The sequence below is a fragment of the Diadema setosum genome, chromosome 2, assembly GCF_964275005.1.
Source record: "Diadema setosum chromosome 2, eeDiaSeto1, whole genome shotgun sequence".
Lineage (NCBI taxonomy): Eukaryota > Metazoa > Echinodermata > Echinoidea > Diadematoida > Diadematidae > Diadema > Diadema setosum.
The window spans coordinates 29623551-29647589 of record NC_092686.1 but is presented as its reverse complement, the minus strand read 5'-3'; the positions used below and the strand labels follow the sequence as shown (position 1 = coordinate 29647589).

Genomic DNA, 24039 nt, shown 5'->3' with positions numbered 1-24039 from the left:
GCATTAAAAAAATCTTAATTAATAATTGCAGTGTACTACCACAACGGCAAAAAGGAAAACCGCAGAGACATACATGGGCAAAACGAATGACTTAAACACATGAAACGCCTGGATGCACCCTCTACACAATATTTTGATCGAATTGTACAACTAGCATCAATATTGCGAGTACTCCCTTAATTCATTATGGATTGGGTGTCTACAACATGGGTAGGCCTGTATAGGTACCTACAGACAAAGAGATCTTCTTGTTTTCTTCTTGTTTAACGTTTTCCATACTTGTTCAATGCTTTACTTGGAAGTCAGCCACTAAGCATCCAGGGTTGTTGGGAAAACTGAGTCAAAAGTTCGGGTTGACTTTTTGTTGTTGTTGTTGTTTTTGTTGTTATTGTTGTTTACAAAGGGTTGGGCTATACTTATTTGACATATTGGTTAAACTTTGATATAAATCGGAGCAAATAGGGTTCAAAGGGGCAAATACTAACGGACACATTATTATCGGTCACAACCACTGTATTTTGTTAAGCAGAGATGATAATCATCCCCTAATGCCTCCAAGCGTCACTGTTTGTTTTTTTCATAATGTATACTAATAATGGTATTGTGAGGTGTTTAAAGATTATTTTGCTCGGAAGATCGGATGTCGTCTGAATATGATTATTGTATGTAAAGGAATTTGAAGAATGATCATCTTAATGTGAAACATCTTCCTTCTCTACATCGCGAAGAGCGGTTTCAGGACAACTTGCCTCTGTCCGTGCACTTCGTCACCTATATTTCTCTGTAAATCTTTTCATTTCACTGTAGCTCTGTCTTGAACTAAAGGATTTCGATTTATAAGTTAGTGATTTTGATGTTGAATAAAACAACCAGAACGTGTCGAGATTTTGGTTAAACATCAGGTTTGTTTGTGTTGATTTCAGGCAGAATTTCAAGGTGTGTTCCAAACTGACGTATATACGTTAATGACATCGAACTCCGTTCACTGAGATATTGGTCTGCTTTAAACACGTTCTTACGATTTTGTCTAAATAACGTAAAATAATGGCTCTGTATAAACCTCCCCCCCCCCCCCCCCGCTATAGTCCTCCTGGGCAGCCAATACTTTTTTTTTTCATATCCTTGCCTCAAATTCGAAATTTCTGTTTACATTGACTGTATAATTGCCGGATGAAATGCGCGAAATTTTCCATACCGCGAAAATGTCCACCTTCCCAGCAGCTTGCCATGGCGAGACGTTGCGGAAATCTAATTAGATCAGAATTTAATATAGACGTCGTGAAAAAGTTTAACTCTGCGTGCGCTGAAACTTTGATCTTTATTAGTTGCTTCTTGCTGCACATCACAGAAAATCCACACAACGGTCAAACGTGCTTCGGATGCTGTTTTTCTGGCCATACCTAGAAAAGCGGATATGATGCAGGATTTGTGTAAATGTCTAGCACGTCAAATATGCTCTCTGTCTTGTTTATTTGATGGCTCGAGAAACGCAGCTCTGTCTTGATTCATACCGCTATGGGAGGTGGTCATTTAAATGATCCTTTCCTTTATTTCTGCTGTGACAGGGTAGGGGAGGAGTTTGGCATATATTTCATTCAAAATGCCTTGGTTTATCCAATGTCACCTCCACTCTGCTTGCAATGTACCCAAAGAGGTTAGAATACTACTATTTCAGAGCTACTTCAGACTTCAAAATCATTGTCTCACATGAATTTCATTCTTGAAGTATATAAAAGACCTACGGTAGATTAAAGATTATGCTTCTGACTTCGGAAAGCCGTCAGTTGTCAATGTGCCTCCCACACAGCATCAAGTCATTTCGATTTATGATAATCATGTACTGAGAAGAGATCTCCCGTTTTCCTCTCGAACAAAAGTGTCGAAAAAGAATGTCAAAATCTCAAAGAAAATAATAACTATCTTCTGTGAAGGGAGCACATTGGCCCTTCCTATTCTGTGAAATCCACGCCCCTCGTATAAACCCATTTTAAAGTCACGCGATGTTTTTTGAGGCAGCTCTGAAGTCATTGTTGCTCCATGTTTATTGATTAGTTTCAATAGATTGAAATGTGCATTTATCTAATTTTGTTTTATCTACTAGATAGTATGCTTCTTATATCCGTGCGCGCCTCGGAATAGCTCACTCACGAAGGTGCATGAATAGTGCTTTAGTTGTATAGCATAGTCATCGCCACTCGAGTCACGACAATAATCTTTGCGGAACCCTGTGAGCACTTCGTTGTGATCTTTTCCCACCTATAGATAAACCGCCTGAGATGAAATCCAATGATGTAAATGTCTTGAAAGTGGAAGCTTTGATTTTTCATAGGTAGGTGAGATAGCATGACGACGCAACATTTATCTTGTGCTGTAACAATACTGGTCATTACCACAATGGGGTGATGACAGCATGCCTTATTAGGAATGCAACTACGACATTAGATCAAATTTGTGTGTTTGTGTGCTTGATATCTAGACACCAAAATCATGGTTTTGACCTCCTTGGTTTTATATATATAATATGTATGTATTGTTTGTAATCAATGCTTGTAACTTGCTCGGTCACCATCATCGTAGGCCTATAGTTGACAGCGTAAATGTGACGAAGAGACATCATCCACTGCCTACATGGCCTATCGTTGTCCCATGATGTAGGAATCTCGAATTCCACCACATTCCGATCAGGTGATTTTTTTTTTTTTTTTTTAATGACCCAGGACCCTGTTGCATAAAAAGATGCAATCAAATATAGGTCAGGAAATCAAACGTATATAAGTCAGTTATAAGTCAATAAGAATTGAGTATTCAGAGACTTTAAAATTACGATTTCTGAACAGGGCCCTGGGGAAGTTGGGATTAACTGAAACTGCACATATGCTCCTTGACCACGTAATTCCAAGCGCGAACAAACAATATCAGTTTGGTAACATTTATTTCATTTGTATGTACATTATAATGATATAAGTAATTTAACTTTTAATCTAAGTACGAATATTCTTCGTACGCAGACGACACAACCGTTTTCCCCTCGGGATATTAAGTATACAGACTGTTTAAACGCAATCACAGAATGATATACAAAGTTACATGAATGGTAAAATTAAAATGGATTAGTTGTTTTCATAGATACAACTAAAGTGATGTTACTTTCCGGTGGAACAGTATAGAGGGAAAAATTCCCCTTAAATTACAGATCAGAATAGACAATAGACTGCTACCAAAAGGAATGAAGTTGAAGTATTTAGGCGTTATTCTAAACCAGAACTTAAATTGGTCTTTTCAGGTCGATTACATTGTTTAAAGAATTATGAGCTCTCTTGTGCATGCGAATGATTAAGCCTGACAAAATCAGTTCTTCTTCCTTTATATTGATTGCATTGGTACTCCCTTATACTGTTTATTGTTCAATTGTGTGGGGCTCCATGTCAAAGAAAATTCAATGAGGTTACAGAGGTGTCAAAACAAATATTGTCGTTTAGTATTAGACATAGTGATACTCGGGACAAGTTATGCTAGATTCTTCAAAGTTGCAATCCGTTAAACACAGTTTGAAATAATTATCATGTACTTATGTATAAAATTTTAAATGGTCTTGCTTCTGGTTACTTAAGACGATCTTTACCCCCAGCAAGCTAATCCACATCCTACAAAATCAGTCCATATGCACCAACTGTACCTAGCTAAACCCAAGGCCGAGTACAAAAAGCAGTGTTTTTCATAAACAGCAACGAATTTACTCACTATAACCCATACCTATCAATTCCTCCGCCTCACTACCCTTTTTAGAAGTAATTTCCGCTACACCGAAGTAGTGGTTAGTTGATTTCTTCTTACTTTGCAAGATGCATACATGTATTTTACGTGTCATCTTTCTTTCTCTCTTTCTCTCCCTTTATCTGTCTACTTAAAATTTCCACTTTTATGAAATGTATCATTGTGTGTTTATACACGTTGGTAATGAATATTATTGTAATATAGATATTGGAATATGATTTTTTACAGCAGCTATTTATTATAGGCTCCCTTGGAAAGTAGACTTTGCGACTTGAATGGGACTATCCTGCTTTTATAAAGATGACAGTAAATTTAAAACAAAAATCATCAAATTAATACTAATACCAAATTAGAAAGCTGACGTCAATGAATATCAACGACTTTCTTCGATCAATATCATTAGGGTCAACTCAGCACTGAGGTGTCAAAAGTGGAGAGATCTGTGGATTTCCAAAAGATTTTCTGCTCCTGTTCGATTCTTGTCTGGCTCGTTCATCCTGGATTGGATGCTCGACCCAAGTGTGAACTTGTATCCTTAATGCTGACAAGAATGGTACTAAATAATTACGCTATAGCTTAGTAAATGATTAAACCAATGTTATAATTGCTTTCGCGAAAGCTAGCAATTTAAGTGCTCTCCAAAATCATGTGTTGAGTATAATGCAGTACATCATATATCATATGCCGAGTTATAATGTGAACGATGAGAGCTTGGAATGAAACCACCATATTTGATTTTTTTTTCTTTTTCTTTCACGTGAAATTAAAGTCACTATATGTCAGTTAATCAAATTTCTAACGTTTTATGCTGTATATTTTTATCATAAACTAACTATTCACTGTCAGTAGTTCATAAAGTAGAGACACAATATTTCATTACTTTGAGCTCTTCTTCCTCTACTTTTTCGTTGAAGAATTTTCGAAAATATGTAATTGGTAAATATATGATTTTAATTTGGCGACGCATAAATTACAGTTTCTTTTTCTCTCAAAAATATAGGAAGCTGCTCCATTGCTGCTATTGATAGTCATAAGTGATATAATACGATTGGTTAAACTGCATAATACGTGAAAATACGTTTGTACCACCAATATTCTGGGAGAAGTTTAACATTTTCTGTGACTTGTGTTCTGTTTAATAAATCAGGCGACAAAGCCACATAACACCCAGAAGCGACAACTGTTGACACTCTTAGATTTCAAGGTAACGATTCACAGAAACCTCAAAATGGCCATTAACTCAGAGTTACATCTAAAGCCAATCGATTAACTCTATTAATAATTCATGGAGAGCGAATTGACCCTTGTCGTTTGTTCAAGAATGTCGTATCAAGTCATCCATTGTAAATGCATAAAGAGCGCTTTAACTGTCACTGTAACACCCACAGAGAGATCAGTGATTGATTTTGCCTCACTTGCCGTAAACAGTGGTTGAGGGTTTCAGGTATGTGTCACAGCCGCAATGAGGATGGGGGAAAATTCGTAAATTAGAGGTATTACACCTTTACCGGGTAGATATAGTGGCCAAATTAGCAAACGATAGCCTTCAATACTCTCCATCAATTTTTAGCAAGGTCAGCACACTGCTAACACTTAAGCTATGTAGCTTGCACGCGTACTTTTACAAATCAGGATTTTTCGCTCTTGTTTTGACGTATAACATGTAAACACTGGGTAAGCAGTATGAGGAGATATTATTTGGTTGTTTTTAAATATATCAATGACATTATACATACAGAAACTAGAATAGTATACACGCAGATATCAAAGAAAATAAAAATAAAATAATTGTCAATATTTAGCCACCCCTTGTACTCTTTCTTCTTTTTTTTTTTTTTTTTTGCAAATACGGCTCACATTTAAGAATGATAGAGATTATCTTACGTATAATCGGAGATGCCAAAAATTACAGCTCTTAACTTGTTTCATAATTTGAACTGTATTATCAAGACATAAAGAGCGAGCGATAGTTACGATGATGTAAAGGGGAAAGAGTCACTCAAATTATACTGGAGGTCGATCGCTTCGGCAGACCCCTGGTATATATGTATTTTTGTTTTCTTGTTTTACTAGTATACCTAGTCATTCTTCCTAATGAGTTAACACAATCACGTGTAAAAAAAAAAAAATCACACACACACGCAAGCAGTTATATAGAACATTTTAATGAACATTTCAATTTAGAAAATCAATTTACGATAGGAGAACTTAGTACTGTATTTGTCATAAAAGTATATAAACACATTTAGATAACTAAAAGTAAAAGAGGCAGAGGCAACTACATTGTTTAACAATTTCAACCGCGATTTTAAACTCTTTATTTTGGATATGTGGAAGTATATATCCGTGCATATACATACATAAGTGCATACCATTTTGGTTAAACTGTATTTTCAGGAGCGAGTGACAGTGAGTCGACAATGACGTTGAGTGGAAAGAGCGCAGTCACTCAAATTATACTGAAGGTCGATCGCTTCGACAGACCCCGTGGCTGCTTCTTCTTCTTTTTTATACTATGTATAGGCATTCCTTCTGTGATGAGGTGGCATACTTTTTTAAATTATCACGTGTACAAAACACTTATACACTTACACACACAGCTACATAGAACATTTCGATGAATATTTAAATTTGGAAAAAAGTCATTTGCGATAGGAGAAACTTAGTACATAATTGTACTGTATATTTGCCTCAAAAGCGAGCACTTGAGATATCGGTAAGTATAACTGAACGTGGCAAAGTCAACTACAATAATTTCAACCGCAACTTCAACTCCACTTTGAATATGTGTGCATATTATATTGTAAATATACGTGTATATACATACATAAATGCAAATTATTTGGGATTAACTGTTTTTTCAAGACATTATGAGTGACAATGGCAATGATGTAGAGGGCAAAGAGCGCATTCGCTCAAAATACAGTGAAGGTCGATCGCTTTGACAGACCACCTGGCGTATCATATTTTTTTCTCCTTTTTTTTTGCACTATATTATTAGTAAGTTCTTCTTATGAGTAGACACACTTTTTTTTAAAAGGATGTCGTATGTAAACACACAACTACACGCCCACACAGGTATAAAGAACATTTTCAATGAACATTTTGCTTTGAAACTAGAAATGTCGCTGAAGTTGATTGTAACTGGTATGCCTCCGCCATAATGCACGTTTCTCCCTTAGGTCTCATAGAGTAGGCGTACGTCTTGATTAAATGTAAGACGACAGTGTCATGCAATTCGTTAAAAAAAGGAAATAGTTTGGAATTTGAGCATATACACTGACCTTTCACCCTTGCCCTTTGACCTTATGGCCCACAATTTTTCAAATAATCACTAACTAGTAACATCCATTTTTTTTTTATATGGGGAAAATTGTGACATTTGAACATTTTCACATGACCTTTGACCTCATGGCCAAAATAATCCCGACAGAGTCATTGTGCATGCATAATATACACCAACTTTTAAGTTTATACTTTGAGTAATCTTCACAGTATGGAGAAAAAGCACAATTGCAGCATTAAATAGTAGAATTTTAGCATGTCAACCTGACCTTTGACCCTTGACCTTTGACCCCAAGACCCCAAATTCAAGAGACTCATTGCCAGGCAGTACATGAAAATACATTGAGCCATTTCCGAGGCATGGAGAAAAGAAAAAAAAAACAGTGAAATTTCAGCATTTTCACTTGACCTTTGACCTTGACCACATGGCCCAAAACTTAGAGGTAACCGAAAACATAACCTTCGCCGGCCGTAGGTTTCATCTATTGAAGGAGGTAAAAATGTATCAACCTGCATGCTGTTTCACTATTACCTTGTAAGACACCAATCAGCAACAGGGTTCATTAAGATCTTTATAATACAAAGTAGAACAAAGCCAAATTAATAGTTATCTCCTTCTACATTTATAGTAGTGTTGTTATACAATAAAGATATTGCACACATTTTGTTTTTTCTTTTAATGAATATTCGTTTGGGTAAGTTCTTGATTATTGTCGTGAGTTGTCGATTGTTGTTCATGAGATTGAATGGAGCCCTGCCTTGGTCATTTGCGATGAATAATTAGCAATTTAATCCAGAGAAAGCAACTTGCATCGACATTTCATATAAAAAAGAAATTCATATATTTTCTATTTGTGTTTATCATGCCTATGCCTGCTCATTAACATACAATGTTATATGCAATTTTCTCTCCTTCGGATGTTGTTCCCCCTCCCCCCTGTTTTTCATGTGTGCTTTATTTTATTTCTTTTAACAATATCTTTATCATTATTGTTATGATAATTATCATTATCATCACTGTGTGTGTTATATACTTTGATAACATGTTTGATTACTTTCATTTTGTTGCCTCCTCCTGGTACGACCTTCAGGGTTCACCGTTTGCTCAGCCCTCCCCCCCCCCCCCCCCCCCTTGCTGTTGCCCCCATGATCCTCGTGATCATTACTGACCCTCCTCTGCCTTTTGTCTGTCCACCCTCCTGCTCTAATCCCCATCCCTTCAACTGTTGGGCTCCTTGCCCGTGACCTCCCACCATCTCCTTTGTTTTCTTTGTTCTGTGTACCCAGCCTGTCCCTCACTGCTCTTGTTGTGTGAAGTTCTTATACATTATGTGATTGTTTTCCCTGCTTGTTTGTCATTTTGCCTCTGACGAAGATTCTGCTTGGATAGAAAGCTCAGGCCCCTTTTGACTCCATTTTACTTCATTGGCTCACCTTTATTGGATAAGCATTTTTCAGCAGCTTTTTCTTTTTTTTTTTGTTTTTTTGCTGCACATATTTTCTATTAAAAAATTATCTAATATCATCTAATATACATGTATAAAAAGTTACGTTTGGTTTATTAACATCCTGAATTTTGGTTAAGTGTTTAGAAGCGAATGTATTCGGGAGCAAAAAAAGGGGGTAATATTATGGAATTTACACATCAAACTATTATTGATTACTAATATTTATTGTTTCCGATCTCCATCTTCATATCAAGAACTATACTTATCTCTGGAAACTTGCTATTTTTACAAGCTCTTCTTCGTTGGTTTCCTCATGTTTCTCTCTCTGTTCTTTTACATAATAATACAATGTCAACATGACTACAGAATATGACTGTTGAGAAAGGAGATCTACTGCATATATCTTTTGAATGTGTTTTTAAATTTTATATTTTTTATATATTTTTTTATTTTTTATATTTTGTAATACCGCAATGTATTCTTTATCATTTAGAAATATGAAAACACACTAAACTGTTAACTGAAACTGAAATTGAAAGTGACATTGAAAGTGATTAGCAAGCATATTTTCACATGTGATAAAAGTGCTTGATGAGAGGGCATAGAACAAACATATCAATATGCATGCTCTCTAAAGACTTTAAAGGGTTTCTTCTCTCGGCAAGAGTGTGAGCTGGTATCAGTGGAAAATAATTTATCGTATGCTATATACGCCATACGATATGCTCAACCATCTCTCTCCCGCTCGCCCCCTCATTCAGAAACTGGTAATAGGATATAGCACGTCAGCAGCACTCAAAAACTTATGTTCAACACACACACACACACACACACACACACACACAAAGAGGGGGGAGGAGGGGAGATATGATAAGAATACCGCCCCCTTTTCCGGGCACTTTCGGATTTGTTTAATGTCATCCTGTTGCCTGGGCTCTAGGGCACGCTCAGCACAAAAAAGAAAAAAGAAGAACAAAGTGAAATCGGGAGTCACTAGCTCACGCATGCGTCCTTCACACAGATTGTCCTACGATACTCGACACTGGGTGAATGCGTACCCAGGTAATCAAATATATTGTAGGTGGAGAGCGTTTGTGTAAATGACAGAATGAATGGGATGACTGGCGTCTCGAAACTGGTCATAATTAAACTGCTCCACAGGGATAAATGTACCTTGCTCCCTCTCCAAAACCAAATGGCAATGGGAGTGGGCGGTGAAGAACTTTAAACTTTGAATCGACATTTAAAAGATTCAAGAGAAACTGCACCTATTTGGTAAACGTATTCATAAATCTGGACAGAAGTATGACAAGTGCGATATATATAGTGTCTTTCGCTGGAAATACTTTTCATTTATGGATCCTGTTTCTTCTTCATTTTGCAGCTGCTTTCTTCATTTCTTTTCCCTGGATTCACCCTCACTTATCTCAGAAGTTCCATTGGACCACTGAATTTTCCGAAACCCTGCAGCCATTTTCATACAGAGCTTGATCGAGATGCCAACTTCTACTGACTTGAGTCTGCCGGTAAGTATCACAAGTACACCATTTCGATTTGTTATCAACCTCGACCCCTTTTCGTGTTTGATGTATATATTGCTGTGAAGTAAGCTCATTATATAAACCTAGAAGCACTCACAAATGACACTTGTTTTTTACATGTTAAAAGCTTGAAACTTCTACTTTAAACAAGGGAAGGAATAGACTTGCATTTCCACGAGTTCGTAAGAGGGAGCGCGGAAAGGGCTGCCGTCAAGGGTTGCTGATCCGATATTAAAAAATAAAAGTATAAAAATAACGGAACAACAAAAAGTCATAAATCGTAAACACACACACACACACGAAAATACATTACCAAACATGTAATAGCCTGCCGGATTGGAAAATTCCTGTCCTCATCTATTTCATCATAAGTGGAATTTCACATATAGACAATAGATGAAATTTCAGTGCACAAAATAATTACATCTATATTAACCCCGCCAAACGAAGTTTGAGTTATAGGAATCAGTGTGTGGTCGGTCAGCCTGTTGCAAATGTTACTGATCACACCACTTCTCCCATTTTCAAGCGAGTGAAATGATCTCCAAATACGGGAAAAAGCCTTGTAGATTGAAATTCTTTGCATAAGTGTGATGTTTGTGTCCAAATATTACATTAATTATTTATAGCATAAATTAAACTTACTGTTTATTATGCTTGGCGTAGTGCACCAGTACAGAAGTGCTAGGCGTGGGAATTGATCACTTTCAGTCATTCCCAGTGATCAATTTTTAGTTAAGTCAACTAGCAATCCATATTAACGGTCTAGTTATGACACTTACCTTTTCTGTCTTAACACGAGTCGATGAATAACTAGATTTTCTAGATTGTTCCATATAGATAGCACTGAATTAATCTAACCTTTTAACTTGCTCCATCAACTAACTCGCGACATCTCGCAATCTTATCCCAAAAAATTGAGGGAAACATGTCTGTGACTTCAGTTTAATATTGATCTTGTTCATAGAATACACACCAAAGTAAATTATATTACAGTATAATTTTTTACTACTAAATGGATCCATAACGTTTTGTTTGTTTTGGGTTTTTTTTTTTTTTTGTTCATTTCGTTATTTTCTTTTAACAAATGGAGCGCATGTGATGTATTACTAGTAACTTCTGAGTCCATGAGGTCTATTTGACTGCATTTCATTGGAGTGAACTTAAAGCACTCTATAGCTGTACGCCCCAACACGAGAGATGACCGTAAACCACAATGGGCACTGAAAGTGTAACACGAGAGATACCGCCACAGGAGAAATTAAAGTGTGTAGGCCTATTACACGTACCATATTTAGGGTGAATGGTTTACTAGTATCCTAATGACGGCTGACACATCATCCAGTTCTCATTCTATTTTTCTTTAGATGCGCAAGTTACAATTTACTTTGATTTCACCAGGCTAGTAGAGTAAAGATACATGTAAAGTCATTCGACTTTGAGCATCTATACACGCGTATACATACAGCAGTTGCCGTTTGTTTGTTTGTTTTTGCCCCTACAATATTGAGTCTTTACATAGAATGGAAATTTGGTGTCATATTGGTATTGTAACTTTATGATATTGTTTGTGAACAATTAACAACATTGGAAAGTGTAATGGTTATGTAATTGCATGCTATGTTTGGGCAGCAGGTAGGTAACACAAGATAAAAACAAAGAAACAAACGAGAATGACATTTTTGAAGTGTTGCTACGGGTGGTTCATGTGATTATTGTAAAATTATAACGATTGCAGCCTTTGATAATGAAAAAAAAAATCAACAACCCTCAAACGGGATGGCCGCATTTGTCTGTCTATAGCTTTGATAGTGTTAGAGGAAACTCCATCTTGCCCCATTGTAACGCCTGAAATGTAGATAACACTTTGGTACATCTATTGAGGTACTGCTATTACATTTATTACTACGTGCACTATCCGGAATTCCTCAAGCGTGACTACGTTTTCTTTCAACAAACCATATAATGAACGTTAAGGGCCATTCTCAAAAAAAAAAGAAAAAAAAAAAGAAGTGTGCAAAAATTTTCGTGTCGCCAGCATGTTCATGCAGTTTAACTCGCTATTTTGTCCCTTACAAATCAACCTGTTTAGTTTGATTCATCCGAAAGGTTAAGCCTCTATTAAAAATATATATATCGATTTAATAGCTATTGGGACACCCAGGATAATATTAGAAATACAATCCAAAGTTTGATATAATCCTCGCTATACTCCATGTCGCCAGAAAAGGAAGTGAAGCAATAACTTACTCGTTAACATATCATTCAAATGAAATCTGTTGTACTTCATCCCATTTGCCCCTCAAGCACCTAAATGACAAATACGATTATAAAGCAATGATGTTTTGATATTTCTCTTGGAGATCACTTAGATCATATCGCCAAATCGCAGTCAGATACGTTACCATTTTTGAGACTTTTTTCTTTCCTTTTTTAAGATCAAAGTGATGTGTACTTCAACGTGTTAAAAAAAAAATCAATCTCACGCATACATGAAACCATAATTTATTCATTGAATCTCGTTACAAAAACATATACAACGTACAGATGCGAAGCTGTTGAAACCGAATGTTACGATGAACTTTTTTCAGATACATTACTTAAACGTTGCTCATTAAAAACAAAGCATGCTGTAAATAAACGGCAAAGCTCAGGTACTTCTGAATACTTAAGGTAATGTTTAATTACACAACAGAAATCGCCTTTTTTAAAGAAAGAAAATTATTTTTGTGAATATAGTTAGAGAACGGTAACGGCACATTACATACGTTACGATCATACGTACGTTTCTAATAAAACGTATTATCGGACAGCAAGGTTATTCGCGACACGCTTTTGCGCGCGGATTTAATCTGATGACCTTGTTCTCTGCTTCTTGCAAGTGAAAATGGGGAAAACGCGAGCAGAAATTCAGAAAGAATATAGGGAGAGGAAAAAGAGAAATGATCCAACATTTCTATTCAGAGAGCGCCGACGACAACGTCAAAATGTGATGACTCATCTACTTTTATTAGGCCCTCTTTGTTTTACTTTATACTGGCTATCCCAACCATTTTAAAACCAATTTTCATCAAATAAACGTTTAATTCCTCTTAGAATCGTATGCTCTTTAATATTTCACATAAGTGGGTTTCGATTATCTTGCAAAAAGTTAAAGGTTTTATGACATACAAATGCATGTTGATTATTTTGTGTTAATTCATGATACCCTTAACATCACTTTTGAGATGAAACAAAGATCTAATAACAATCCATATATTTTTAACTAATTTTTATTTTATTTTTCTTCAGATTACCTGGATACGCCCAGAAAAAAAAAAGAGAAAAAAACCTTCCAAACCAAGATTCTTGTTGTGACCTCATCTGTCAATCATTGCTGAAGTTTTAACGTGATTAACAAAAGACATTGGAATGCACTCTCCCCGAGACCGAGCATAACTTGCATGTTCCTCACCTTATGTATTTTATTAGTCATATTAATATGACAGAAATATGCATTGATGTAAATTGGTAGTGTAATGTGTCAATTAACATAAATGCCTTGTCAGTTACGTTACCATCGTTTTATAGATTTTTGAGACATCACAGACAGGAACAATGGAAAAATTAATCTATGTGTACATTTGCATAAAAATCTTTTCCAACTTAGTTTTACTGTCTTCCGCGCAACAATTACAAAATTTTGGAACTACAGTGTATATTAGAGAAACATTGTGGGTTTGTGTTTGTTTTTTTCTCAGATTTTACCTGTATCTGAAAGTCACATGAAGAAATTATCTACTCACGTATCTATGGCGGGATCGTTCTTCACTGTTACAGAAGTGCGGTGTTTTTACGAAAACAGCCATATTATGCGATAATGTTCATATGAATTAGAATGCATTTATCGGCATGATTGGTGTAGGGTCAGAAGTCATATCATCATCTATGTATGTCAACGGAACTTCTGATGCGTCAGGTGCGTTACCATACACTGTTCTTCTTTCGGTCCAAAAGTATTTGATCTGGCAGAGATGTTACGTGGCATTTGTCTTTTTATCACAAGTGTAATGCCTTAAAAAAAAAATGCATGGTCGTTGTAAATCACGACCATTTTTATTTTAAGATCAAGGCTGACTCCAGAATGTTTCCATAATATTTGTTCATGTTTCGTTGGTATTCCTCGGGGATTAGAGTTTCTGAATTCATAAAAATGTAATTAAATCTTTTATGCTGAATTTCCGTCAATTGATTGCACACTTTTTCGGAGAATGGCCCTTTATCATGTCCGGGATAATATAGGTACCTGAATGTAAAAAAAAAAAAAAAAATGCAAACATAATACACGAGTGTGTATGTACACATTCTATATGCACAGAACATTCGATCTATCCTCTATCACTCTCGATCTATCCTTACAATTCCTTCAAAACTTTGATTAGTGATTAGATTCTTTATTTTAATCAATATATGCGTTAATGATTACTTTTATTTTCTTCTTTTTAATAATTCTCGGTTAGGTTTTCATCGCTCTACATAAGACAGTGTTTTCGTTCTTTTAAAGCTGTTTTGCTATTGCTAATGTTTTATTGCCTGAAATTCAATATATCGCAAGGTTAACTTCAAATTCCAAGATATGAAATACTAATGAAGTTTTTTTTTTTTCGAAAACTGCTTGAAATGGAAGAGTTTTGTGATTTATATGCAGTCATGCTACGAACATTTTTTCTTAGCGGTGGCAGCTGTGTGCAAATAGATCGAAATGTCTGTTCTCAGAGCAAGGGCACCTTTTCCTTTCACAGACATGTAAAATGGAAAAATTCTTATCATACGCTACCTTGTTGAATATAGTCATTTTTATGTAATGTGTGCGTATGAGAGAGCTTTTATTCTCTCAGCGATTCGCAAATAGCTAATCTCTGATCTCTCTCTCTCTCTCTCCCCTATAGGCATATAGTCACTTCAATACATACACATTTATCAAAAGTCCTCTTGAACTTTCGTCTAGCTTTTTAATCTCATTTCCTTGACCTTGTCAATTAACTGTAAAAATTAAAACTCTTTGCGTCTACCATTATTATAAACTACAGACCAAATAAGTAATTCAATCAGAATGGATATTTCATGACCGCCGAAGTGAAGGTGCTTACAGGATCGAGCGTGTCATTCACTCTTTATCTTCATCTCTTGAGACAAGCACTCATGCAGCGAAGCAGGAAACTTAGGTACGTGCACCAATTACACACACACACACACACACACACACACACATCAGCCCAAATAACATGTGAGCATGAACCTCATATGCCTCCCACTGACATTTCTTTGACCGCTGAAATGGACGGTGAAGGTGAGCATGCAGAAACAGAGCATAACAGGAAAAAGGAGCATATTATGAAGCCAAAGTTTTTCAATATCACAAAGCCTTCAACTGGACAAAGTACCTTATCAAACTAATTAACAATGACTACCAGCTGCCCCCATTTAGACACGAACACAAAATAATTGTCCTCGATCGTGCATACTCTTTTTTTTTTTTTCTAGAGATACCTTCGTGGTATTACCTATTCATTATGTCCACGAGACTAATTTGCAATGTGAACGACGATGGTAGGATTCGTGGCTCACGTTCCTTTTCTAAACTTTACTTGATGTGTATTACTAAGCTGGCATCAATGATAGACTGTAGTATACCAAATAGATCCAAAGAAGTTTAATTAATCAATAGAAGTACCCGACTATCCTGATTGTTTTGTTTTGTTTTTTGTTTGTTTGTGTGTTTGTTTTGTTTTGTTTTGTTTTGTTTTTGGTTTTTTTTTTTTGGGGGGGGGGGGGTTGTTAGTTGTTAAACTACCAAGGTTTACATGGCCTATAATAATATACATAACATACATACAATATCATCGCTTCGTAAAACAATCGTACAAATTGTATAACTTTCCTTAAGATGTTTTATGCCCAACTTTGACGAAACTGCACAAATTATTACATAAGCAAGATCTACGCTTTGTCGAGGAGTGGCGTGTTTCCGTAAAACAAAACGCTTTTTCTGAAGTAGCGAAAGCAACAGTCCTTTGTCGGTCGCCGCTACTTATGCGATTATTTTGATGTATGATTGTTAAGGCTCCATGCATGCGGGGTGTATCTTCTTCTTTTTTTTTTTTTTTTTCAAAAGCAAGCTAACAAACATGCGCGCGAATTTTGAACTACGGTTAGCAATTGCTTACTACACACGTCTACTCCATGACTACGGATCTTCCGAGACGATTCCAGTGTTGTGAAAGGAACAGTGAATCACTGTAACATCAGCCTATAATACTTCTAACACAGTTATCGTAGTCTCGTGAAATAAAGCAGGTACTAGTATAGTATTCAATGTTGATCAACAAATCTCTTATCCATCCAAAAACCTGTAGAGGTGTGTATGTGTTTCTGGAGGGTGACGGGAATTTAGGGAGACGAATTGAATTGTACCGATTATTGGACTACCTTCTGGGTTACCCTACACGGTACTCATATATTGCATAATTCATTTCTTTAAGGGGGAATTCCAGGCGATTTTCATAATTTTACACCATGTATAAATCGACGGCTCCGTGTACAGATTTGTGGAATTTCTTGTGGTCCCCCGGTGTGGTCCTTGAGCAGAGAAAACAATACTCTGAAAAGCGCAAAACAAACTGTCACACTAAACAAGGAAGATGAAATACTAGTAGGAGGCACACATAATTCAGAAATGCAGCAGTGTAATTCCATTTCAATACCGCTTCCTTGATAAGTTCACTTGTTTTGAATTTATTATGCATGCTTTCTTCTTCTGTTCTGCTTCCTTGAGCCCCCACTCGTGTGATTTGTTACATAGTGTATTTTGAAAACATTCTTTATTCCTCATCCCAATCACTATGAAATCTGAAAGTCTGTACCCGTTATAAGCAACTTATAGTTGTTCAAACGTAAAAGCCTGAAAATCATCCGGAGTTCTCCTTCAATGCCACCATTGCAGGGAAATAGATTACACAAAACCATGTTCTTATTCTTACATTACCAAACCAGAGGAATCCGTGCTAATGCAAATAGTAATAAATATAATATGTCTGTGCAATTACACACATATATATACTCCTAGATGGGTCATTTGGAAGACATTTCCATTTGTTTTATATGCAAATTTTTTATATACATGTTCAATGGCAGTTTACGCAATGGAGACACGAAAATTGTCTCCTTAATGACCAGTTGTCTCCCTAATGAAGACACTTCCCCCCAATATGTCTCCCTAAGGTGCCAACTAGGGATATATATATATATATATATATATATATATATACATTGTTATATATACATGTGCATTGTACTATCATTTCTGGGCACTTTATTGTTCCGCGGAGGAAAATGTAAATAAAGGGTTCGACAAGATGACCGACATCGACCATACACCTTATTTGAGAGTCTGGGGATTTTTGGTGGTTATGATGGTTCGCTAGTTCAAGTTAAGCTCCGTAACAAGATTCATAATGGATTTCCATTTCAAGGCATAATACCACATAAAATATAATACTACATCTTAAATGGTGGGATCATGAGTAACAAGCCTATAGCAATGCATACATTGCTGTTTGATTAAATATTGTGTTCATGAAACTCTTATAGCAGTTGCTGGTCTCTTCGATCACGATGATCATTCGTTAACATTTCAATTAACGATACTCACAGATAAAGCGGCTACTCCCAATGGCAGCTTTCTTCTCGTTTGGTCTTCTGGTTTCTCATGTCCTCCATCTTCTGTAAGACAAGAATCAAGAGGTAAAGGGTGTGTACAGTTCTGGTTTAGGTGAGGATTTATCTTTTAACGTCTTGCGAGATATTAAGAAACCACTCTATGAAATGTCAAAGAGCATGCAATTCCAAGGGGTATCAAAAGTTTATTTGATAAAAATCGGTTTTAAAATGGCTGAGATATCCAAAAACAAGGTGAAACAAAGAGATCCTAATAAAAGGCGTGGCCTGTCGCCTTTTATTATTATCACTTTTTTGGATATCTCGGCCATTTGAAAACCAATTTTCATCAAATAAACGTTGAATCCATCTTAAAGTCACATGCTCTTTCATATTTCAAAAGAGGTTTCTCACTATCTCACTTAAGAATGTTAAAAACATGAATCCCCACCTCAACCAGTACTGTACAGTCCCTTTAAAGCAAGCAAGTACATCGTATACATCGTTTAGATATCGAATCGAATAAATCGTTGCAGTAAAAGATGCCGTTTTGCTTTTGACTCTCCGAATATATTCTCGCTACGATATGTTTATCTTTCATTTTTCTTGTTATTCATGTTTATAATCAGCCAGTGTACAAAAACCCTGCATCCCCAGTATCTGAGCCTGTTCTCTATTTTACGTCGATATTTTGGTAGTATTATATGTATAAAGCCATAAGTCACGGCTACGATATGAACAGCTTTGTATCCTTCATCTAAGGAAAGTCCAGTCATAACACGACATTAGTACTACATGTACAAACAATCTGCAATGGAAACACTTCCACATGCATGTAACTTGGAATATTCACGGCTTATCATTATTACTTCCATTGACCATCTGTCTATGTCCAACGCCATTTCGCCAACTTCATATTTTGATTTTTTTTTTCTTCCTCTTCTTTTTGGTCTATATCTGGTTTGTCTAATTTTCCATTCTTTTTCACGCTTATTCATTGCACTATGTAGAAATCATACAAAGACCAAATGAGGGTCATGTAATCACTGCATGCACAAGGTGGATGATACACTGATTGAAACCTAGCCTATGTGCCTATTAGATCAAATGGACAATGTTTGTTACTAGTATTCCGGGGGTTGGTTAATCCAAAAATGAAATCAGGTTCGTTTTTCCGAAGGTTTGTTAATCTTAAGATGAAATGAGATTCGTTGATCCGAAAATAAAAAAAAAAAAAAAAAAATGGGTATTAACAAACTTTCGGAATTTCGAAACTCATTTCGTTTTCGGAATAGCGAACCTTGATTCGGAATACTAGTATATTTTTTTCATCTACATCTAAAGAAGAAAAAGTAACAAGTGGAAAATGGGATGCTTTACGGTCTTTTTCTTTTTGTTTCGTTTTTTGTTTTTGTTTTTGTTTTTTGTTTTTTTTTAGAAGACCGAGATGTCTGTGCGTTCTCAGAATTAATAGTCGAGGGGATGAGAAACCCACTCTTTCTTCTTTATCGGAAGTTGTTGATTTATATCTCGTTACGTCTATTACGTATCATGATTCAAAGATAGCACACACACACTTCTTCTTTCGATCTTTAAAATAACAACACACACACACACACACACACACACACACACAAATGACAGATATAGGGCCTACCTGGGCTGGAATGAGGGATTTTATTTTAGGCTGTCACTTTCGCGCCTGTCAAGAGGCCTATTGCGTATCAATTCAGTAATCATGTGATGGGAAATGGGTCGTACAAAATATAACTCAAATTTGTTCTATACTTCAAACATTGTCCCTTTAGACCCTCTGCTCTGCTGAAGATGTCATTCTTTGTCAATTTTTTAGTAAAATTCAACTACTGCTCAGCTTTGAGCACATATTCGGCCCTTAGCGACAGGGGTTAAGAGGGCCTACAGATAAGCACATCCTATCCCTCCCGTTCTTGCACACGTTATATAGAACAAAACTAATCTTATCGTAGTAGTGAAGAAATGAACCATAGCAGGAAACTTCCCCATAAGAGAACAAAGAATACGAACTGCAACTGAATGAACAGATAATTTGGTATGTGAAGGGCTTTCTGTTTATCATATTTCAATACAGCCAAACTTTAACATGAAAAGGGGCAATAGTGGAACACTCAACGCTAACAAGCTATCCATGTTCTGGTTTGTTGATGAATGAGATGTATTTCCACTTCACTTATTTGTCCAGCTCTCTCCCCGTCCAACACATTAATGTCAAGGAAAGACTCCATGAACGGGACCCAGAAGTCATCGAGGTCTTTAAAAGAATTTGAGAAAGACAGTCATGACAGTGGTGCGTTTGCAAAGTTAATCACTTGGCGTTTTCACATCAGCCCGATGTTTCGAAATAGCGCGCTATTTTCTGACTTGGGAAATTTTCCCGATAGCGAAATAGCGCGCTATTTGATAATGTGAACACAAATTAACGCGCTAATTGTATCGCTCTGATTGAGAAAATTTCTCGAGTCCAACTCGGGAAATTTCTGAAATAGCGGGATAGTATCGCGCTATTTGATAATGTGAAAACGACTCGAGAAATTAGCGCGATGCATCCCATTATGCCTAGCGTGTGTGACCCGACTGATCGAGGCAAACTGCACACAAATCATGAGGACTTTTTGAGAGGGCACACACATTACTTATGCTGTTTGCACATGCTCAGCTGTCGAATTAGCTCGAAAAAAATTCGGTCTAAGTCTCTTCGGGCTGATGTGAATAAGAAATAAAATAGCGCGCTAGTTCGCAATCGCGAAAATATTTCGAGCTTGGATTTTTATCGGGCTGATGTGAAAACGCCTACTCAGAATCTTTCTCGAGTATAGAGCGTCTGGCATAATTCATTCATTCATTCATTCAATTGAAGTCATCTTCACGGCGGTCAGGCTACAATGACGACTCTGTATCTTCACAAGGTATTTCGTCACTCGTGATATTCTAAACCGAGCTCATCGGGGGAGGGGGGGGGGGGGGCATTTCATTAAGCACTGTGGTCGGATATTTTTCTGACAAACTGTTACAAGCTACTGAAATCTTTGCATCTGATTGGCTGAGAGCAAAGTTGTCCGACAACTTTGTCGGACAAAATGCTTCATGAAAATATACCCCCTTGATGCCAGGCCATGGGGTACCTATAGTTCTATCAAGTGTTGAACAAGAGGAAGACCAATTAAGCAACATGGAATGAACTAAAGTCAGGAGCACTTTCGGTGGAAGATGTACCTAGTTTATCCCCCCCCCCCCTCTCTCTCTCTCTCTTTCTCTTTCTCTCTCTCACACACACACACACGTCCTTGATCTGAAATCACGAAATAAAACGAGGTCATGTTAAAGGGGATGGCTAGTAACTGATCAGTGGGAATCAGTGGGAATGCTGGGGGATGATTGTTCCAACCCTTGTAGGATTCACTTATAATCTATTGCTGTGTGAAAATTATTTGCTTCAGAATGGTCTCGTATTCAAGTAATGTGCAGTTTAACGTTTCCAGGTTAGCATGCCTGCGCCTTATGACAGTGACGGCCGGGGGCGATCGTTAACGGGCCGTGCTAACCTGGTTGAATATGAGACCATTCTGAAGCAAATAATTTTTACACAACAATAGATATAATGTACTCTTAAATGAATCCCACAAGGATTGAAACAATCATCCCCCAGCATTCCCACTGATCAGGTACTAGCCATCCTCTTTAAGATGAAGCCACGCTGCCACGCTATTAAGTATTTTGCTGCTCTAGTGGATCAGCACCTCCATAGCTCCCCACACGCAATCATCCCTAACAGCACGAGACACTGCTATTCGGCCACGGAAAGTGGTTCATCTCAACGTCACTTTAGAAAGTTACACTCTGGAGATAATCCATTATACAGTATGTTTCTGTCGAGGAAAAAAAAAAAAAAACCCAAAAGTGTTTGAGCGAATCGTTTCCAAGTGTTTGATCTCTTCATGCGAATCTTTCCAGCGCGTGAAAAAAAAAAAAAAATGAAGGAAATAATATTAAACTCTTTTCAAAGTCGACGGAGAAAGGTAAGGTTGTAATTTGGGGACAGGGTCAGCAAGATGAGCGTGAAATGTGAATTTTGAATTATTTTTAGAAAGGGTTTCCTGTCGGTATGAGCTGACAATATAAGCTTACATACTTGCGGAAACAGTTGGCGAATATGGGATGTCAATAATTCTCTCTTCACTGAGTTGTTACTAAACTGGATACGTCCACAAAACAAGTCTGATACATGTACATGTACTTGCTAGTGAAGAAACCAGAACCAACTCCCCCACCCCTTCTAGGTGTTGAACATAATGCACTCCCATCATCTGCATGCTTTTGTTGTTCAGAACGATAATCGAGCTATCCCACAAACTGACTTGTATCATAATGCTTTTTGTATATTGTGTTTTCTTCATCTGTTACTGATTTTCATATGTATTTTGTTAAATCACGTTTTGCAATTATTACAAATACCATCTGCATTATTGATTGTATATAATTTCTTTGTTTATTTGATGGAAATGAAAATAAATTTGAATCTTGAATCTTGACATGATAGAAACGGCTAGAAAATCACGCAAAGCCTTCATATCCCCAGCGAGACAATCATCCAGTTGCGCCCTATGGCTCAACATGATAACCGACGCTCTTGTAAGATCCTCCATACCAGCTGCCACTTGTATGGCAGCTGATCTATAACAAGCTGGAAAAAAAAAATCTACCCGTTCCACATCCCGAAGACTGCGTTTCCCCCGATTTTTCAAGTGGCCCACAGTAGGACATGATGCAAAAGAGGGTTTTTTGTTTTGTTTTTTCCGCCCCACTGCCAAACGTCTCGCAGCCCCAGGACGATCCCCAAGTCAAAGTTCTCGTAGTTATATCAGATGCTATGCTCTTCAACATCAAATTGCTAAAAAGACACGAACTGTCAATCTGACTGTGCTCAAGCTGTGAAATTTTCATATGAATACATTCAACAAACGTTTTGAAGATAATAGTAGCTTGCTGTGTTGAGGATGGAATTGTGTTACATTGATGAATGAATCATCACTAGGGTCCAGTAGGGAATAAAAATTGTTCAGCAGAATAAAAAATCTGTCCACATTGAAAACCAGAATTCACGCTGGCGCAACTGTCAGGTCAGAAACCGCTTAAGTTATGTTTTGTTTTTATTCTCGGGGTAGGTACTAGGCCCCTACATGAAAAACTTCACACGAAGTTTTCTGTTTGCACTGTGGGTGGTAGATCTGTGACTCAGTGTGAGTATTAAAGTGTAACATCAGTGTCTAACGTTAGGTGTCTGTATCTATTGAAACTATTCATTAATCTTACTTTAATGACAAAAACATTGGGCCTAACCTTTGACCTTCGTTGGCCCTGGCAAGATATTTAACATTTTACTTCATAATTTAATAGTAGGCTAGTAGAACTCTTATAGGATCAAGAGATTCTAGTGGTGTCTAACGAGTTAGACTAGAGTCTAACATTAGACTCTCTAACGTTAACGTGTTAGACATTGTAGTGTTAGGCCTAGACTCTAGGCTTAGTACAAATCATTTACAGTGTAGAACGATGCTCTTTGGAGGGCATACCTAGATCCTAGAATCTATATTGTCTATGGTCTACGGATTCTTGAGTAGGCACTACTAGGTCGTCTACTAGACTATCTATGCAGGCTACTAGATTCTATACCGAGAACGTTTGTAGTCCAACAGCACGTAGGCTACTACTAACACTACAGTTAGAGCCTTCAGAGATCAGCAGAACTAAAGAGTTAGAGAAGCCTTGCTATATTGCTAACGTTGAGACTAACGTTGAATCTAACTCTAGCCTAGTCTAAGTAGGCCTAGGCTAGGCCTAACGTTTTTATAACCATCTAACATTTAGTAACAACAGACATTAGGCCTAGGCCTAACGTTACTGGTAGATTTCTAACTGTAGGCTAGTGTAAGTGTAACTAGAAATAGGGGCCTAGGCTATAATTTACTAACAGTTAGGACCTACCCTACACGTGTCTGCACTAAAATGTCACGAACGTTGAGTCGTTTATAGATTCTAGAATCTATCTATTTCAAACATTAGACTTCTGAAGATCTAGGTTCAACGTTGAATATCAAGGTGAGAGTTTTAAGAAATTTAACCCTAGAAAAAAAAAAAAAAACTAACTAACTGTTAGATCTAACGTTAGGGACCCGTAGGCACTAATAGGCAACCTACCCGTAACTAGGGTATCGTTACTACGTTATATCTAACACTCAGTAGATCTAGACGCACTAACG

General features: G+C 36.9%; 1 protein-coding gene and 1 long non-coding RNA gene across 5 annotated transcripts in view; one reads left to right on the top strand and one right to left on the bottom strand.

The window, feature by feature from the left end:
* Positions 1 to 24039, top strand: part of LOC140246259 (histamine N-methyltransferase A-like) — a 59156-nt gene that overhangs the window by 7147 nt on the left and 27970 nt on the right. For 2 of the 3 annotated variants that reach the window (XM_072325718.1, XM_072325719.1), the window contains one exon: positions 9892 to 10033. In XM_072325718.1, the coding sequence (XP_072181819.1) occupies positions 10004 to 10033 (30 nt within the window). In that variant the 5' untranslated portion in view covers positions 9892 to 10003. Of the gene's footprint in view, positions 1 to 9891; positions 10034 to 17756; positions 17831 to 24039 lie in introns of those variants that run through there. The other variant, XM_072325722.1, reaches the window with a different exon arrangement.
* LOC140246260 (uncharacterized) overlaps positions 1 to 24039 on the bottom strand; it is a 57093-nt gene that overhangs the window by 32406 nt on the left and 648 nt on the right. Inside the window, exons 2-3 of one of the 2 annotated variants that reach the window (XR_011902453.1) lie at positions 17739 to 17809; positions 15120 to 16688 (exon numbers count right to left, since the gene is read on the bottom strand). This is a non-coding gene — a long non-coding RNA (uncharacterized lncRNA). Of the gene's footprint in view, positions 1 to 15119; positions 16689 to 17738; positions 17810 to 24039 lie in introns of those variants that run through there. The other variant, XR_011902452.1, reaches the window with a different exon arrangement.